General features: G+C 41.3%; 2 protein-coding genes across 3 annotated transcripts; one reads left to right on the top strand and one right to left on the bottom strand.

Moving 5' to 3' along the window:
* The first annotated feature begins 623 nt into the window (after positions 1-623).
* On the top strand, positions 624-8,045 carry LOC135610974 (protein SUPPRESSOR OF K(+) TRANSPORT GROWTH DEFECT 1-like). Of its 2 annotated transcripts, XM_065106126.1 has the most exons (8): positions 624-1,347; positions 2,894-2,999; positions 4,378-4,576; positions 5,863-5,931; positions 6,019-6,093; positions 7,251-7,349; positions 7,452-7,607; positions 7,694-8,045. In XM_065106126.1, exons 1-8 carry the CDS (start codon positions 879-881, stop codon positions 7,817-7,819), a joined length of 1,299 nt encoding a protein of 432 aa, XP_064962198.1. In that variant the 5' UTR covers positions 624-878; the 3' UTR covers positions 7,820-8,045. The 2 variants fall into 2 exon arrangements, with proteins under 2 accessions (XP_064962198.1, XP_064962199.1); XM_065106127.1 differs by lacking the exon at positions 7,251-7,349.
* Positions 8,046-9,855: 1,810 nt separating this feature from the next.
* Positions 9,856-11,831, bottom strand: LOC135610971 (protein FAF-like, chloroplastic). The gene is made up of 2 exons (XM_065106122.1): positions 11,564-11,831; positions 9,856-11,482 (listed from the first exon to the last, which is right to left on the bottom strand). The coding sequence occupies exon 2, from the start codon at positions 11,480-11,482 to the stop codon at positions 10,136-10,138; it is 1,347 nt and encodes a 448-aa protein (XP_064962194.1). The 5' UTR covers positions 11,564-11,831; the 3' UTR covers positions 9,856-10,135.
* Between the last annotated feature and the right edge of the window lie 6,536 nt (positions 11,832-18,367).

The raw sequence follows: 18,367 nt of genomic DNA, 5'->3' as shown, positions 1-18,367 counted from the left end.
ACTATGTGATCATTAAAACAGCTTGCAAGTTCCACATAATTGTCACTATGAAACATCCAAATTTAATGGGCACAAATTTAGGTGTCGGATTCTATTAATTATATCTAGATTTTTTTGGTTATATAAAATAAAAAAAATAAAAAAAATTAGCTCACATCTAATATGAGTTTAATCGAGATTCGACATGTATATGAAATAAACTTCATGCAATATAAATCAAACACTAAAAGTTTTTGTTCTGAAGAAGAAATTATCATTGTTGAACCTTTTTAATTTATATTAATTTATAGGGACAATTTATATGTTTTCGTCCCAATCTCCTATGCTGACTTGGCAATGCGCCGTCGCTACTGTCGGACGCGCTTCCGTGGCGAGTTCTGTATGTGGACCATGACCCAAGCAATATCCACCCACGGCCAAAGTCCACGTGGCCGGCTCAGCTGTCTCAACGATTGTCGCTGAATTTTTAGTGGTCATCTCAGTGGGCCCAACGGTAGGCTCATGAATTAGGCTATCTGGTAACCAACGACAGGCGCCCTGTCCTGTTCGGTGGCCCGGTTGTGACACAGGAGCCAAATCACAACCTCGAGTCCGAATCGACAACCAAACACGCTTCTAATGCCACCGCCGCTCCTCCTCCTCTTCCCCGTCCACCTCCTCTTCACCTCCCCTGCATCTATCCTCCGATGCCAGTGTTGACCGGCCCTAATCGATCTCCACACCATATATTTCTTCGTTTCTGCTCGCCTCCCGATTCGATTAGGTTAGGTCCCTTTTTGTTCTGGTCATCGGGGATACGGAGCTGGTTTCTAGGGTTCTTGGATCCTTGTTTCTCTTAGTTATTACTCGATCGATCGGGGAGGAATTTTGCGTGTGCGATGTATAGCAATTTCAAGGAGCAGGCGATCGAGTACGTGCGGCAGGCGGTGCAGGAGGACAATGCCGGGAACTACGTCAAGGCCTTCCCCCTCTACATGAATGCCCTCGAGTATTTCCGCACTCATCTCAAGTACGAGAAGAACCCCAAGATCAAAGAGGCCATCACCCAGAAATTTACCGAGTACCTCCGCCGTGCCGAGGAGATCCGGGCCGTACTCGACGAGGGCGGCTCCGGCCCCGCCGCTAACGGGGACGCAGCCGTTGCCACCAGGCCTAAGACCAAGCCTAAGGATGACAGCGGCGGCGATGGAGGGGAGGACCAGGCCAAGCTCCGTGCCGGCCTCAATTCCGCCATCATCAGGGAAAAGCCCAACGTGAAATGGAATGATGTTGCTGGGCTCGAGAGCGCCAAGCAGGCCTTGCAGGAGGCTGTCATCTTGCCTGTCAAGTTCCCTCAGTTCTTCACTGGTTTGTGCTTTCTCGTTCTCACTTGATTACATAATAAAGTTCGCACTTTTGTTGATTGATTTTTCACTTTCTGACGTTGAGATTATAATACATGACATTTTGATGCAACAAAGATTAATTATTAGGTACTCGTTACTCAACATGTTCCAAACAATTCACGTATGCTTTCGATGTGTGAATCATGCAAAGTTTGAGTGATTTATACAATCTTCACAAATAATGGTTTAGCTCATGATTGAGACGCATGTGCATACAGTTCATGATTAGTTGTAATCCAGATATGATTTAGAAGCTTCATCATTTATGATTGAGAGGCATATCTGTGTCATTGGTTCTTATTGTCACAGTTTTCTGAACTGTATCAGTTTTATGACTGATTTTCTTGGAATTATAATTCCTTGTTTGTCATCTTTTCTGTTGTCCTGCCAACGAGTGTGAGTATTATCTAACCGAGGGATGTGAGCACATGTTTATTGCAATATCATTTATTTCTAGTTAAACATTAATCCAGTGGGAATTTGTTTTGCTTAACAGAATGGAACCATATTGTTGACTGAAATATCTTTCACAGAATGTGATACCTGCTAAAAGCTCACTCCAGCTGCTAGAACACAAATGTGCTTGATTTAGTTGGCTTTGTGATTCTGAAAGTCTCTTGTGAGATATGTCTACATATAAATATGCATATTTTACTATACCTACACTCAAAGTGAAAATGCTAGATTAGATAAATCTATGTGTATTTCGGTAGAGTCCTTTCCTTCTGATTTATCTGAAATCTTGTATGCAGACCTCTCCAGGTCTTTTTGTAGGGCATTGATGTCGTAATAAATTTTATTTTCAAAAAATAAAAAAGCATTATGAGCTTTTAAACATAGCTTCGTGATTGATATCCTAAAAGTCACTAATGCCATCTTTCAAACTCTTTTCTTTTGTAATGAATCAGATATTATGACCTGTTAAGTAAACCAATTGTAAAATTGTATTTGTTATAAAAGTTTGGTGGATAGAAATATCTACTTCTTTGATTTCTGATTAACTCTTTCTATGAAAGAAGGTGTGTGTGAGAAACTGCTTTTTTTTACCTAATATGGAAGAGCACTGCACTGGACATATTTAAGCTTTTTGGTGCCTAGGTTGTTGAGTTGTATGTTCCTAGGATGTCTTCTTGCATACCTGGAGTAATGTTTCTTGGATGACTTTTGCAATAAAGTTTTCACAATGAATTTCTTTTGATTTAACTACGTTGATTTAGTAATTTTCTTTTCTTCTCTATATTAGGATTGTGCAGGAATTCTATTCATGGTTACTGGATTTTGATCTGAACAATAATTTAGACTATGCTTATTCATAAACATCAGATTGACATGTCAGAGAACTATTTTAATGTTCCTTCCATAAGCAAAGGTCAAAAGCACAATGCTTCACCTGAGAATTTAAATGCTCTTTCTCGTTTCATGTTCTGCTGAGCTACTTGCATTTTCACTGTAAGTGAAGTACATAGAACTAATCAATTAGGTGTGTTGTTCTTTTTGCAAAACCTTAGGCAAACGAAGGCCATGGAGGGCATTTCTTTTGTATGGTCCACCTGGAACTGGAAAGTCATACTTGGCAAAAGCTGTTGCGACAGAGGCAGATTCAACATTTTTTAGGTAACATGCCTATCAGATTACTTCCTATACTATCGTCTTTTGAGGGGAAGAAAATATTTAAGTCCTAAGGATCTATATAATAGTATGAATTTTTCTGTGACATTTGCCAGTCCTTTCTCTTTTACTCCAATGAAAACCTGATGTTTACCCGCTTAGTTGTCCATTACATGGAGTCAATTCCTTGGACGTTTAAGTTATCTGAAAGCCTTCTTTCACCATGGGTTACCAGCTTTACAAAACAAAGGTTGAGGCACTCTTGTTGCTGAGTAGATAATTGCTCCAAGAATTTTGTCTCGCATGATTTGTTTTTCTTTTTTTAAACATTTGATTTTATGATATCATATGTTGCTATTCTTTACAAAGTTCTTTTCTGCATAATGCCTTCCTCGAATTTCTCCATCTAGCATCTCTTGTATCTAATTATGTATGTATATGTACCTCTCATAGATCTCGGATATCATCCTTGATTTTGTTATGCAATATCTTGAAAAGGAAAGGCATTCATCTGTTACTCATAACAGATCATAGGGTTAAGGGAAGTTTCAACAGGAGTAGCACCATGGAATATGACTTTTTCTTAAGGGGCTCTATAGCACAGCTTGTGAAATAAGGCAAGTTCAGTTTGCTTGATTTGAGTGTTAGGGTAAGTACATACCTGATACTTGTGAGATTTTTTTTTCTATTCCTTATTAAATCCTGAAGCCTCTGGTCGATGTTCTGGATAAAAAAAGTTTTATATTACAAGAGCTTTCTATTATTGTTTAAGTTCTTTTAACTTTCAAATTTTAGGAGATAGCAGCACAAATTAAGATGTTGTCTTCTAGATTTCTCAATCAGTACAAATTTAGAAGTTGTATAAGATTTTTTAGCTTGCTTATAAGTTGTAGAATATGAAATTTGTCTTGCAAAGATAATAACTTCTGCCTATAAGTTGATCCCTTTGTGAACTGAGTGATCAAGGTTTGAGTCACGAAGATAGCCTATATACTTTTTAGGGGTAAGACTGCATATGTTTACCCTCCCTCATCTCTGGTTTGGTTGAGGAGCCTTATGCATTCGGCTGGCTTTTAAGCAGTTGGTCCTGGTGTTATTGGCAAAGTCTCTTCCTTGCTATTTAAATGACCATAGTTGTCGAAACTTCTTCCCCGCGTGCAATGGGAAGGCTGTGTTCATTAATTCCTCCTCTGCGGAGTCTGCAGTGACTGTAGCCTCAGACATTAGAACTTTTTTTAAAAAAAATTATCATGGTGTACTTAAAAGTCATGTGTTCCATGGTACAGACAAACTTGATATCTTATATGCTTATCCAAGAATAGCTAGACGCACAATAATGTAATGCAGAAAATTGATGAAATTTACATGTTCTTAAATGTTGCAGTATATCTTCATCAGACCTGGTCTCAAAGTGGATGGGTGAAAGTGAAAAGTTGGTTGCAAACCTTTTCCAAATGGCTCGTGAAAATGCCCCTTCAATAATTTTTATTGATGAAATAGATTCCCTATGTGGTCAGCGTGGAGAAGGTAATGAAAGTGAGGCTTCACGAAGAATAAAGACAGAACTTCTTGTGCAGATGCAGGTATGTCTGCCCATTTTCTTAGCTGATTTGCTTCTCTGCTACTATCATATACTTCCATTGTGCTTTAAGAAATCCAAGCTGGTTAGCTTCTCAATCTCCTTTTCATTAAACATATTTTTCTATTTGTGTTTTGTTGAACATTAGATTGATGATGGCTTATTGTTGGCTTTGGCCTAAAATGCTCATAGACTTTCCATTTATGTTCATATTTGTGATTATACAATAGCCATAGGGATAAACACCAACTTTGTGCCCATATTCAATATCTCCATTGAAGTTTGATCTATGCTGATTACTAATATAGTTTCTTTTAGCATGCACAGTTTTCATTGTGACTGTACTTTCACTAAGCTAAATGTTTATTCATGTGGAGTTACTTTGTTACTTAGTTGTCTGGGATTTTGGATATTTTCATCAGCATCTTTGGCTATTTTCATCAGCATCAAAATGAAAGGTTGTGCTATTATATTTGCTCATATGCTCATTGTCCTAAAATGTATCTGTACAGCCACATATGTGTGTGCAGTCACATGGCTGTGTAGCATCTTTAGGCAACAACTTCATCACCGAATATTCTTTTCTAGCAAAAAGATGCTCACAAACAAGGCTATGCATGCACCAAAATGAAAAATGGAATTGCTATTGAACCCAAGCATAAGAAACCCTTCAGCATCTACCTTATATCCAGTCAGCGAAAGCAATCATGGTTTGAAGCAAATTCATTACGTCAGAGTTATAAAACTCCACTGTCTTCTTTTAGATAACTAATGAATTGCAACATTAGTAGGTCAAGAAATGGACTCTCTAGTCCTATCTATGGAGGATTAATATGTGAATTTCATTGAGAAATAGAATTTGTGACTGCAGGCATGTGCATGTGACTGGACATCATTTCAACATCGCTGGTTATTTCCTAAAAGACCTCATCTGTATTGTAGAACTTTTCCATGGCTAAGTATGGAGCTGTTTTATTACACTAACAGTTGGTTTGGCATTTGTATATTTAGAAAATTCATGTCATTTTTGAGATATTCAACCACTGTTGTGGTTCATCATGCTATCATAAACTTTTGGTTATTACTTCATTTAACTTGGAAAATTTGACTTATTATCTTCTGAATTCTACATGAATGATTAGGTTGTTTGTCTATCATTCAATTATTATTTCTAGCATGGCCTTTTCACTTATGTTGCTGGTCCTTTGCATATTAGAAGTTAGAACAGAGGCATACCGTATTTCTTGTCATTATTTATGAAATGCATGTGATTTTCTTTTGCCACTTCAGGGTGTGGGAAACAATGATGAGAAAGTTCTTGTTCTTGCTGCGACAAACACTCCTTATGCCCTTGATCAGGTTGTTGGCTTAGATTGTGATAATGTCTTGTTGTTTCTTGGGTTGTTCCTTGTGTAACTTATTGGTGCTTGTAACTGCTAAGCACAGGCTATTCGTCGACGTTTTGACAAGCGGATCTATATTCCTCTACCTGACCTAAAAGCCAGGCAACATATGTTCAAGGTATTGTGAATAGATACTAACTAATAATCTGGTACTACCTACTTAGCAGTTTGTTACAGTTCTATATCTATGGTTTAAATAGGCGCCAAGGTGCTCAGGTGAGGCGAGGTGAGGCGCGAGCGCCTCAAAGCTAGTTCACGCTGCACGCTTCAATGAAGCGTTGCTTGGTTTCTCGCCTGAACCCAGGCATCCGGCGCCTTGGGCGAGTGCCTGGTTGAAGCAAAGCAATCGAACCAGACTGGTTATGTTGAACACTAGCTTAGTTGGTTCGATTGAACAAACTAAGCTAAATAGCTTTACTAAAGCTGTGCATGTAAACCCTCACCCCCTTGCTCAACCTCGACCCACAAACCCTACATCGTGCACAGCCACTGCCTTTGCTGTTGACACTTCCTCTGCCGCTAACGAATGGGTCCGAAGGTCTATGTTTAGTGTGTAGTTCCCTCCACCATCGTTGCTTTCGTGTGCAGCTCCTTCCATCATTGAGGGGGACCACAGCTTCCTCTGCCACCGATGGACACATCTGGAGCTTCCTCCGCCCACGACGTCATCGTCTGCAGCTTTCGCTGTCGTCTGAAGCTTTCTCTGTCGTTACTGTTGTCGTTTGCAGCGTCCTCTGCCATTCCTGTTGTCGTCCAAAGCTTGCTCCATTGCTACCGCCACCATCCATAGCTTCCTCCGTCGCTGCTACCGTCTTTCGAAAGTTCCTCCGTCACCATCACTCTTTCCTTCCCCATTTTCCACCATCAATGATTATTTTCTCGTTTCTAACTACTGTTAACGGTGAATTAAATACTATTAATAGTATATTGTTAATTACTATCACCATATAATAGTCCCTATTTAGATTTTAGCACTGCTAATCTCTATTTATTTGAGTCTTTTGATATTTTTGTTATTAGAAGATGGATAATGTGACTTGGTACCTAAGATCTTTTCAATTTATGTCGTATTTTTATTTATATAATCATATTTATTAATTATATTATATGTTTGTTATATTTTAATATTTTAGAGCGTCTCGTTTTGCTCTGGCAGACGCCTTACACCTCGGGCATTTTGGGACCTTGGCGCCTAATATTTTTTAAAATATTATTTTATATCTCATTCTCTAGCTTGAATATATTATTACAATTTATACTCATTGGAATATGTAGGTACATCTGGGTGACACCCCTCATAACTTGACTGAAAAAGATTTTGAGTACTTGGCTCGTAGGACAGAAGGGTTTTCTGGTTCTGATATTTCAGTTTGTGTAAGTGGTTTCTAATGGTTTCAGATTCCCCTGGAGATTTAATTTCTTCCTCTCTGAATGCTAATAATCAATGCTAAGTGTATCTTCTGCCTGTGTAAACAGGTGAAGGATGTGCTTTTTGAACCAGTACGAAAAGCTCAAGATGCTATGTTTTTCTGCAAGACTAGCGATGGCATGTGGATGCCCTGTGGACCTAAACAACCAGGAGCTGTTCAAACCACGTTGCAGGAGCTTGCTGCGAAAGGTCTTGGCGCTAAGGTGCATGCGAAATCAGTATTTTTCTTATTTGGTCATTAGGCCATAGCTTAACTTAGCATTTCATGTTTCTTTGGGTGCTTAAACAGATCCTCCCACCACCCATCACAAGGAACGATTTCGAAAAAGTTTTGGCCAGGCAGAGGCCCACAGTCAGCAAAGCCGACCTCGAAGTGCACGAGAGATTCACAAAGGAGTTTGGGGAAGAGGGCTAATTGATGTTTGTTGGCTTAGTCTCTCATTGATGTACATTGTAATCCTTGATCTGTATCAGGAGATTGTTCAGGGGCATGAGCCCTGTATAAGTTGGAGCATCGAGGCCGATCTCGAGTATTTACGCATCCGCTAGTTTAAACTACGTATTTGTCCATCTGATCACTCCCAATGTACTAAGATGGAAGTGTATATACATAATGAATGACACAAACAAGTTCCGATCTATATCACCTTGGCTTAATTTTTTCTGCATCTATCTTTCCATGATTGGGTTAATACTGCTTGCAGTCGCTGAATCATGGCTGTGATCAGGCTCTGGTGCAGTTATAATCATTATTTTCTTGCTATTTAGTTTCTAAAATGACCCCTGGAATCCAGGAATGCTCAATGTGATTCATAGTTCCCCCTTTACGTAATATGTCAACATGCTTTTGCTCATCTTGTGATCATGACCTTGGCTGTCGCACTTCCAGTGACCTATTCCAGACACAGCACAGCTGCAAGATCCTGAACCATCATGTCTCCCATTGGCACAAGCAAACAAGAGAACCAAAGCGTGGGAGACGTACGGAGATGAACCAGATTCCCCCATGTCCACTGGTGCTGCTTGCTTCCCTCCTACCCTTGTGCTGAACTTTCCAAATGTGTGCCAAGCACAGTTCACAACTAGGGCAGAAGTGGGAGAGGGCACACAGAAGCTTGTTACCGGGGTATCAGTAAATGTTAAGTTGGCTTTGCCAAGGGATGGTGGTGGCTGGAGAGGGCCAAAAAGCATCTCGGGTTCCTTCTTTTCTTTTGCCTTTATCTCTGTCTTTGCTCTACTTCACATCGTCAATTGGATTCTATACTGATGCATCATCCCTGCCATTACTAGTAGGTCAACATCCAACCCCATAATACTATTATTCCTCATGTCACCAGACAACGTGATTGCTATTTTGCACTGCTTTTTCTCCCTCAAACACTACTGAATCATTTCACTTCGCTTGACAATATGTCATGGCTATTCTTTAGCCTTTTCTTTTCATCATAGTATGCGGTTGATGTCACTGTTGCGTTGCTAAAGTACTTTTGAGAGAAGGAACATTTGACTCATAGAAGAACAAAACTTTGAGATGTAAAAAATAATTGAACGGACACTAAAAAGAAAAAGGAAGCATGAAAGGCCTACACAAAGACTTATGCTTTCAGTGTTCAAGTCACAAGCTTGATATCAAATCATTAGTATTACAACAAAGTCATCCTGTTGATTCTACTACATCTTCCTTACGTCATGACTTGTGGATATGAGTTGAACATCCAACATTATTTTTTCCACATTGCAAGATGCTTCAGCCTTGAGTTCTCGAGCTCTCTTTGACCATTGGTTTAAGCTCATGTAATAAGTAATGGATTCTATGGAGTCAGACCATTGATTAGAGTCGAATTGCTGAAACTATTATTCAGATAGAGCCTACTTTTTTGCTTAGCCATACCTAAAAGCTTCATTAGTTTAATCCTACGTATCATTGGACACCCGATATTGGCCTTCACAATACAAGCATACGTAATAGATTCCACAAAGTCATGGCAAAGACCTGAAAGAACATCTGCGTCTGTCATGACATCTGTATATTAATGCAGTAGTGCCTCCTTTGTCTTGCTCAGAAAGTGCCTTGATGCTCTGTTGGCCTTATTGGTCATGCTATGAAACATTGCTCGAGGAACCATTGTTTTCATTATGCTGTCGAAGTAGATGAATTCCCAGGCAATGGATGTGATGCAGCCATGACTGCACGACCAGGATGGTGCATATGGATAAGATCGAGTTGGGCAGTAGCGGCGTACGGAAGAAGATTGACTTCTTTCGTCTGGTTTCATGGTTTGGATCAGAAACAGTGTGCTCTTCTTCCCTTCAAACCACATTGCTTTCGATTCCATTTCAGCCCGATTATTATTATTATTATATTGGAGCAGACGCACGAGGGAAAGATGTGATACGAGAAGCACATCCATCTCATTCTGGAGCCAATCAGAAACAACATGGAACAGAACATGTCTAATCACAGTGATACCAAATCGTCCATTGTCGTGTCGTCAACATGCCACCACTGAGCCAAAAAAACAGAGACATCGATGTCAAAAAGCAGCAGACAGACCTGCTGATGCGAAGGAACCCCAACAGTGAGGCTTTTGACACGCTCTGCCTTATTGCCCTGACGACCTTACTATGTTAATGACCACAATATCAACTTAAATAGGTAGGTAGATAGATAGATGGATGAATAGGCAGATGACATGAGGTAACGTAGGATGGATTCATGGAGGGCTGTGACTCAGGAAGAGGAAGTGACGATGCAGCAGGGCTCCCAGATGAACAATGGCCTGCGCAGCTGGCTGCACCTGCTCATGCTGTGCAGCAGCTCCTCCCGGTTCCACCGCCTCGAGATGAACAGCAGCTTGTTGTCCGGAGGCAGGTGGCTGTGTGGTGCTCCGTCGAAGCTGTGTTCATCTTGATCTCCGCTGAGGACAGAGGCTAGCACCACTGCAGCCGCTGCTGTGGCGGTTGTTGGCGGGGGCCGTCGCATGACTGAAGCTGCTGTCGGAGCTTGATCTTGGTCGTTGAGTCTGGTTTTGGTGGTTTCGGATTCCGGCGGAAGGTCGACCCTGGCGTTGCTGCTCGGTCGATTGCAGCCGACGAACTTGTTGATGACAAGGGAAGAGCGGAGGACCTTCATGGCGCCGCCGCTCGGTTGCTGGGGTTGTGTGCTCACTGTGACCTCGATGACGGTGCCCCTGTCGACTACTTCCACTTCCTCTTCTTCCTCCTCTTCGTCTTCCCCTTCCTCGTAGCAGTTCTCTTCCCCTTCATCTTCCTCTTCTAACCGTGCGATCTCTACTACTTCATTTTCTTTGGTTTCATTCAATTCTTCGTCAACAGTTCGATTTTGTTCTTGTGGTTGTCCTGGTTCTGTGCTGTCGGAGGAGGGGTCGTGGAAGGTGGTGTCGATGAAGGACAGGAGGAGGCGGCCACCCTCGCGCTGCGCGTGGAGGTAGTTCTTGGAGGGTACACTGACAGCCTCGACGAGAAGTCGGCCTTCCCGGCGACGGGGCCTCATGTGCAGGCAAGGCCCGCCGTCGCGGCGGCAGATGGACGGCAATGGCGGAGGGAACAGCCTCGGGACTGATCTCCTGCCAACGGAGCCGTGGTAGTTCACTGACGTCAGCTCCTTCCCTTTGCGTTGCGGCACTTCGCGCTCCTCTGCTTCTCTGTTTCGCCACACTCGTCGTTCCTCAATGATCACGAGCTTGTCGTGCACGTCATGGTTTTCTTCTTCTCTCTCCGTCACAACCATCGGCAAGTAATCGACATCAAGGTCGTCGAGGAACGAGGAGAAGTCGTCGGAGCCGGTCTCCGACCCCAGGCTCTCCGTGCATGTCTGGAGGCTCTTCTGGCTCAGCGAGCTCGAAGACCGCCTCACCAGAGGATGAACATAAGGAGCCGGCGGATCGGTGGCAGCCTTCTGCGCCTGGATGGCGCTCCATATGTCGAGTTGCCCGGGCCTCTCCTCATCGTCTTCCACGGCCATCACAGCATCATCTTTACTCTCGTATCGCTCCTCCGCCACCGGCCATTCATACTTCGTCATTTGAAAGGGTGTTTGCAGCACCAAGACCGACATCTTCAGACCACAAAGATGAAGAGGTTTAGCACTACGAAGTGACCGAGAGGATAGACAAGAAGTTTGTAGAGCTGTAATTACCTCAAACAAGGATTGTGAATTGGCTTTGGCTAACGTTATTGAAACTGAGAGAAGAAGGAGATAGAATGACGAGAAGCTGTCCAACTCCTCCGACCACCACGCTCGTCTCAGAAGCAGCGCTGCTGATGAGAAACGAGGGAAGGATAGCTGTGTATTTATGGTAGGAGAAAAAGGCAGGCTGTCCTTCTGTTCCTCACTCTCCCTCCGCAACCTTTTAGCTTTCAGGGCCCTCCATCTCCACTGCTTCCACAGTATCACCCTCTTTTCCTGCTTGAGCTACCTTTTCTTTCTCCATCACTCATTCATTCACTGAGTTACTTCTTAGCCCGTATAGAAATCATACATAGAGAGAGAGAGATAGAGAGAGAGAGAGAGGTAGAGAGAGAGAGAGAGAGAGGGAGGAGTTTTCATGAAGAGTTACAGAGGTCAGACCAACATTTGGCATGCACCTTACTACAGTCATCAAAATTAATCTGCTGCTACAGGAAAAGATTTAGACATCTGAGAGTGTAGTAATCTCTTTGGAACTTATTTCTCTTACTCTGTTTATTCCCTTGTCTCGTAGAAAAGATTAGTGGAATAGTCTCATAGAATGTTTTTGGACCATTCACCGAGAAAAATTCCAAGAATAAACCCTCCAGCTAATGTTTTAAGATCATTTAAAGTACCTATCGATAGTAGGATGGAAATCCCATTCATTGGAACAATAGATTTACTGATAGTACAATGAGAATTCCAATCCAAGATTTCCAGTACAGTCAGAGCTCATCAGCACTGGCACGCGTAATAGTTTAGAAGTTGAGTGCCATAGTGAAGAATATTAGCATCCAACTCTACTTTCCCCTTAGCTTTTCCCCATCCATATTCCTTCCCCTTTGATGAATTTTAGACATATGATACTGATGAATTATATATATATATATATATATATATATATATATATATATATATATATATATATATATATTTGTTCTCTCATTCATCTAATCTCATATGGTTTGGAAACACGCATCCATATATTGTTATATATAGATCACTCCTTTTTGCCGCACGTATGGCTTAGCTTTGGTCGCCTATTCGAGCCTCAAACATACGCATCACGCAGATGCCATTCTTCACAACGCAAGCACCGCTTTGGAAGCAGCAGTGGGTGCATAAACTCCAAGCGGAATGGCACAAAACCTTTTGTCGAACACTTAGTGACACAGTGCTGCTGCATTGGCGTTCAACGAACCAGGCGGAGCCACGTTGAGGGAGACTATTCCGAGCGCGGAGCCGTCGTTCTTCTACGCCCAGTCAGCGGATTCTTGGTCACCGTGGTCCAATCACGGCCCTCCGATGGGTGGAGCTAGGGGAATCCCCATCCCTCGGTTCTCCCGCGGCTTCCTTTCTCCCTCAGCGTGCCACTAGCGCAAGGGGATTCGTTTAGTGGATAGGAGAGTATAATTTGGTGATAAGAAGCTCCGGGTGATGATGATCATGAGACATTCTAACGATGTGGTTGAGGTTTGGACTCGGAAAGGCCTCTCCATTGCTTACCACCTTTCTTCACTTCTCCTTTCCCTCACACTTGGTTAAAGGAAGAGACATGCGACTGTGTGGAGAAAGGGGATGCCTCCTTGCCCCTTTTGGTCAGGTGTTGTGGGCCATTAATGCCCTCTGCAACTTTAATTCCAAGAAAGAACGATGAGGAAGAGAGAGCTTTGGATTCTGAATAAAAGAAATATGTATGGTTGATGATGTCAGTGCAAAGCATGTATGATTAACTCGCTGTATAAAGAATTAAAAGAAATGAACAGTTCTCTTCAAATACAGGAGAATACTAAGGATCAACCTTTCTATATTATGTGAATAGTGAGCTCCAAAAATTAGTATTCAAAATTAATGATAAAAATATTAATTTTTTTCTACATATATTGTAAGTAAAATGGATCTGTGATTAGCAGAACTACATGTTTTTAGTAAGCAGATCTTAAAGACCATCAGAAAGATTCAGGTTCTTCCACCTCTTGTGGGCTTAGTGCACCATTGATCTTAAAGACCTGCTCTATGTTTATGGGAGCAAAAGCAAGTATCAAGTAACTACCACCACTATTAGATTTGTTCTGATTTAAGGGATTAGAGGAGCTGTTACATCACTTTGTGCCTTGCAAGATGATGTCCTTTTGACCTTCCAAGATCATGTCTTTCCATTAGCATTGCTTAATTTGTAAGAAAAGCATGCATCAAATAGTCAATTTCAAGTATATATTTAGCAGATATATATATATATATATATATATATATGTGTGTGTGTGTGTGTGTGTGTGTGTGTGTGTGTGTGATACATGAGTTCAATTTAACCAGACAAAAAGCATCAGTCTTAGTGCACTTGGACTAAAAGCTGCTTAAAATGCAATAATAGATCTATTATATTGGGTCCTGAAAGTTGACCAATCCATTTCTGAAACTTTGATGAGTTCATCTTCACCACACAGCCCACAGGATATCAACACCAAGCAAGTTTTAAGTGAAAAGGCATCCAACAAGCACTAACACTCCAAACCTTCGCCACCAAGTTATTGTGCCTCTCGGCATTTGCGGGTGAGTGCACTCTCGTGAGAATTGCCTCCGGCATGCAGTCCAGCAAAGTGTCCACCATACATCACGGACAAGGACTTGAGATCCAGGCGGGATCTCCTGTCCTTCCTCCCCCTCACACACCATCCCCATTGTGAAGCCCTTTTGAACCGATGAGAGAGAGAGAGAGGGAGCGAGAGGAAAGCCAGAGAGCACTGAGATCGTCCTGTGGAGTAATCATTGTCGAGTGACCCAACACCTGGTCTGAATTCTCGTCCGCCTGACGTAGCCGAGAAAGGATGGCGAGTTGGTTGGGTGTTGTCGGGCACTTGGATTGCATTTGTCGGTGGTACGGATGATGCAAGAGAGAGGACCTATTGACTTCTTGATCTGTTGATGGCCAAGGCTTTGTTCGGTGGTGATGAACTGAGCCAGCTTGGGAATGGTTGGAAGTACATACCAAGTTAGCTAGCAGCAGCAGCAGCTGCAACATCAGTGTTTTCGAGTGCTTAGACTGGGCTTCAAGTTTCTCTCTCTTTAAATGGCTCTGAGAAGATGAATGCATGTTAATGTGATCGAGCATTGGTTTTATGGGAGTCCACCGTGCTCCTCAATGGGCTTTCAACTCTGAACAGTTGTAGGCTCAACCATGACCACAAGAGAGACCAGCAGATTAAAACCATTGATTTCTTGCTTTATATGACAAGTCAAGCTCTCATTTTTTATGCTGAGATGTTGCACTCTGATAGTTTCTTGAGTGCATATAATCTTACATGCATAACAAGAAGAGATTAAATGGTCCAAAAATGTGTTTTGTATTACATAGAGTTCACACCTAACCATAATTTAATTGGTCGAGAGAAGGAGATTGAGTTTGAAACCTTGGAAACATTGCAGTTCTGTAGCTGCAGAATCTGCTTAGTTCACTGCGCAGGGGATACCCATCAGACTCAAGCCCAGTGGTCTTACGAAAATATAGCTATGTCAAGAAGAAGAAGAAGAAGGTGGTGATGATGATGATGATGATGATGAATGCATGCTTTGGTTTTATGAGAGAAATTTGTTACTCTAATCAATGTCATACTATACTCACCCTAGTCATATTAAATATTGAATGTAGGATTAAACTTGTGAAGTCATTTTTTTAACTCTATGGTCATCTAAGGCTGAACAATTATATGCATAATGTTAGGTAGTATATTGTCAATAGCGTGTCATTTCCTACGAGTTATATAGCATTGGTTAGGCTGAGCCTCCCTGCGTAGCGCTAACTTGTTGGTAAGTCATGACCTGAGTTGTGAGGCAAAGCATATCATCATATATTTTATATATAATATTAGCAAATATATAATTAGTTAATCGTCACTCATCTCAACACCACATAAGATGCAAAGGAAGATAAAAACTTAGGAAACCCAATACCCTCCTACTCACATGGATATGGATAAGAGTTTAAAAGGTAACTTGGGTCAGTTACCAAGCTATCTCTCTTGTGAAATATTCGTAAGAATATTTTTCGGAAGTCTAAGAGGTAGGTCAATTATGAACTACCTTATATATGAAATATTCATAGAAATATTCTCAGAAGTTCATTGGGTAATTTGGATTAATTACAAACTACATTTTTGGAAGTGCAAGAGATAATTCGGTTACGAATGCCTCTCTTATGAAATATTCATAGGAATATTCCTGAAAGTCCAAGGGGCAACTCAGGTCAATTACGAATTACCTTCCTTATAGAATTTTTATGGGATATTTCTTCTCCTCATGGTTAGTATAAAAATACATCCTTAACTCCAAATTAAGAGAGAAAGATCTCGGTACTAACTTAAGCATCGGAGTGATTGACTTAGGAAACTTCTCTCGACCTCGATCTTCGTGTAGATAATGAGTCTAGAAAGACTATACTATATTCCGAATGATATGTTATACTAACGAAGATATCGATAATAGTTTTTCCTAATATTTTAGTGCTAGAATGAGGGCTTGATATCATAGGAGCATCCATAGGCTGATCTAGTCCATGAATAATCGAATGAGGCTTTACACTCACGTTACTTTTACTTAAATATAGTAGTAGTTGCTTTTTCCCCATATAGATATATCCATCTCATCGCGAGTACCAATGTAGTTCTAGCGTTCATTCAATTACCCTAGGCCCTCATCTTCGAGAGTTCCGTTGAGCCATCTACTTATTTTTGCTAAGGTATTCTTGAACCTCACCTAGCAAATGCAAGTGTTAGTCGGTATAATAAATATTATTACCTCGCTTCTACCTCGGTCAAACCAATGGGTGATGCCACCGCCTTAGCCACCATCGATAGTTCAGCAATCACCGGCATCAACGTCTGCTAGGGTCCTCCCTCCCGATGAATTAGTAGTATCTTACGGGCATCCAAAACCTATCGAGCCATTGGTTGAGGGAGTGCCTCGCTCCCCGACCGTAGAGTTTAGTAGGCTGCCCCACCATCGCTCTGCTTGAATTCGAGACCCATGATTCAACAAAAAATTCTCTCTAGTTCCAACTACAATAAATAGATCGACACTTGAAAGAGATGCATTATGACTTTCACCAATGTAGGGGTGATGGGCAAATCGAATCCATCTCGAGTCGATCATCGTTTATTTAGGATATTCAGGAAGAGTTGATCTCCATTAACTTCCACCTCATATCAATAGAAACCTTTGACGGCGCCACTAACCTAATAGAGCACGTCGCTACCTTCTAGACTTAAATATTGTTGTATAGTACTTTGGATGCTCAAATATGCTACACCTTTTTCACCACCTTAAAATGTTCGATGAGAGAGTGTACGCTCTTCTAAAGTCGCTCTCTATTAACTCCTTCACTTAACTAACTAAAGAGTTCAAGCTCCATTTCCTTAGAAATGGATGCCCGAGGCCTACAATAGTGATGCTTCTCAAACTAAGACAAGGTGAGGAAGCGGTATTCTCGAACTTCATCATCCGATTCATCAATGAGATCCGAGGCATGAATAACATTTACCTCTCGCTCGTGATTCAGTCATTTATGATGGGACTAAATCCCCCCTTGCCTTCTTTGGTTGTTGGTAAAAAGAACACCAATGATGATACCTAAAGTACTTTAAAGAGTCAATCAATACATTGTCACTGATATAATGATTTCAAGTAAGTATAGGGAATTTCATAAGAGGCAAGAGAGACCATAATTCGCCCCCACCCTAAGGTCTCTATGATTGAGGAGAAATGAACAACCCAACTTGCTCGCCTGAGATATGAACTAACCCCCTTGAACCTAACTAAAATTGAAGTTTTATTGCAAATAAGAGAAAAAGGCTTGTTGAGAGACCTCCGACTAACGAAGATTCTACTCGAGAAAAAAAATAAATCTAGGTATTATTGTTTCCACTATAATTACAACTATGATACAAATAACTATTATGATCTAAAAGAACATATTAAGGAGCTCATATGGTGAGGCCACCTCATGTGGTCCATTCGTAGACGTCGGGTGCCATCACCCTAACCTGAGAGGCTAGTTAAGAGATAGATCAACATTATTATTAGTAGTCCAGTCACAAGAGGAGATAACACCTCAGGTTGCAAAGCTTATGCCAGAGCAATTAGCTAGCTACCACTCGTGACGTCAATGCCACGTATGGCCCATAGGAAAATGAAGGCCCAAGAAGCTACACCCTCCTATACCCATGTGGATAGGAGTCTAAAAGACAGCTCAAGTCAATTATCGAGCTGCCAAGCTACCTCCCCTGTGAAATATTTGTAGGAATATTTTTGTAAGTCCAAGTGGTAGCTCGGGTCGGTTATGAACTGCCTCCCTTATGAAATATTTATAGGAATATTTTCAAAAGTCCAAGGGACAACTGTTATGAATTACCTCTCTTGTTGGATATTTGAACTAAATATTTTTGGAAATCCAAGGGCAACTCGGGTCGGTAACGAACTACCTTCCTTGTAGAATCTCTATGAGATATTCTTTCTCCTCAAAGTCAGTATAAAAATGCACCCTTAGCTCTAGATTAGAAAGGGAAAGACCTCGGTATTGACTTAAGCATCAAAAGTACCAACTTTGAAAAGCTTCTTTTGATCTCAATCTTTATACAAGTAACGAGTCTTAAGAGACCGTGTTCTATTCCGAACGACTAGTCATATATAGATTAGAGTTATATTGTATTGATGAAAACATCAACGATATTTTTTCATATAGATTAGAGTTATATTGTATTGACGAAGACATCAACGATA

Source organism: Musa acuminata, chromosome BXJ2-4, assembly GCF_036884655.1.
Source record: "Musa acuminata AAA Group cultivar baxijiao chromosome BXJ2-4, Cavendish_Baxijiao_AAA, whole genome shotgun sequence".
Classification (NCBI taxonomy): Eukaryota; Viridiplantae; Streptophyta; class Magnoliopsida; order Zingiberales; family Musaceae; genus Musa; species Musa acuminata.
The sequence above is the reverse complement of the archived record's forward strand: the minus strand, read 5'-3'. Positions and strand labels throughout refer to the sequence as shown.

Coding starts and splice junctions, on each gene's coding strand:
- LOC135610974 (XM_065106126.1), top strand. CDS start 879: ATGTATAGCAATTTCAAGGAGCAGGCGATCGAGTACGTGCGGCAGGCG. Junction 3,000..4,377: donor GCAGATTCAACATTTTTTAG/GTAACATGCCTA, acceptor TAAATGTTGCAG/TATATCTTCATCAGACCTGG. Junction 4,577..5,862: donor AACTTCTTGTGCAGATGCAG/GTATGTCTGCCC, acceptor TTGCCACTTCAG/GGTGTGGGAAACAATGATGA.
- LOC135610971 (XM_065106122.1), bottom strand. CDS start 11,482: ATGTCGGTCTTGGTGCTGCAAACACCCTTTCAAATGACGAAGTATGAA.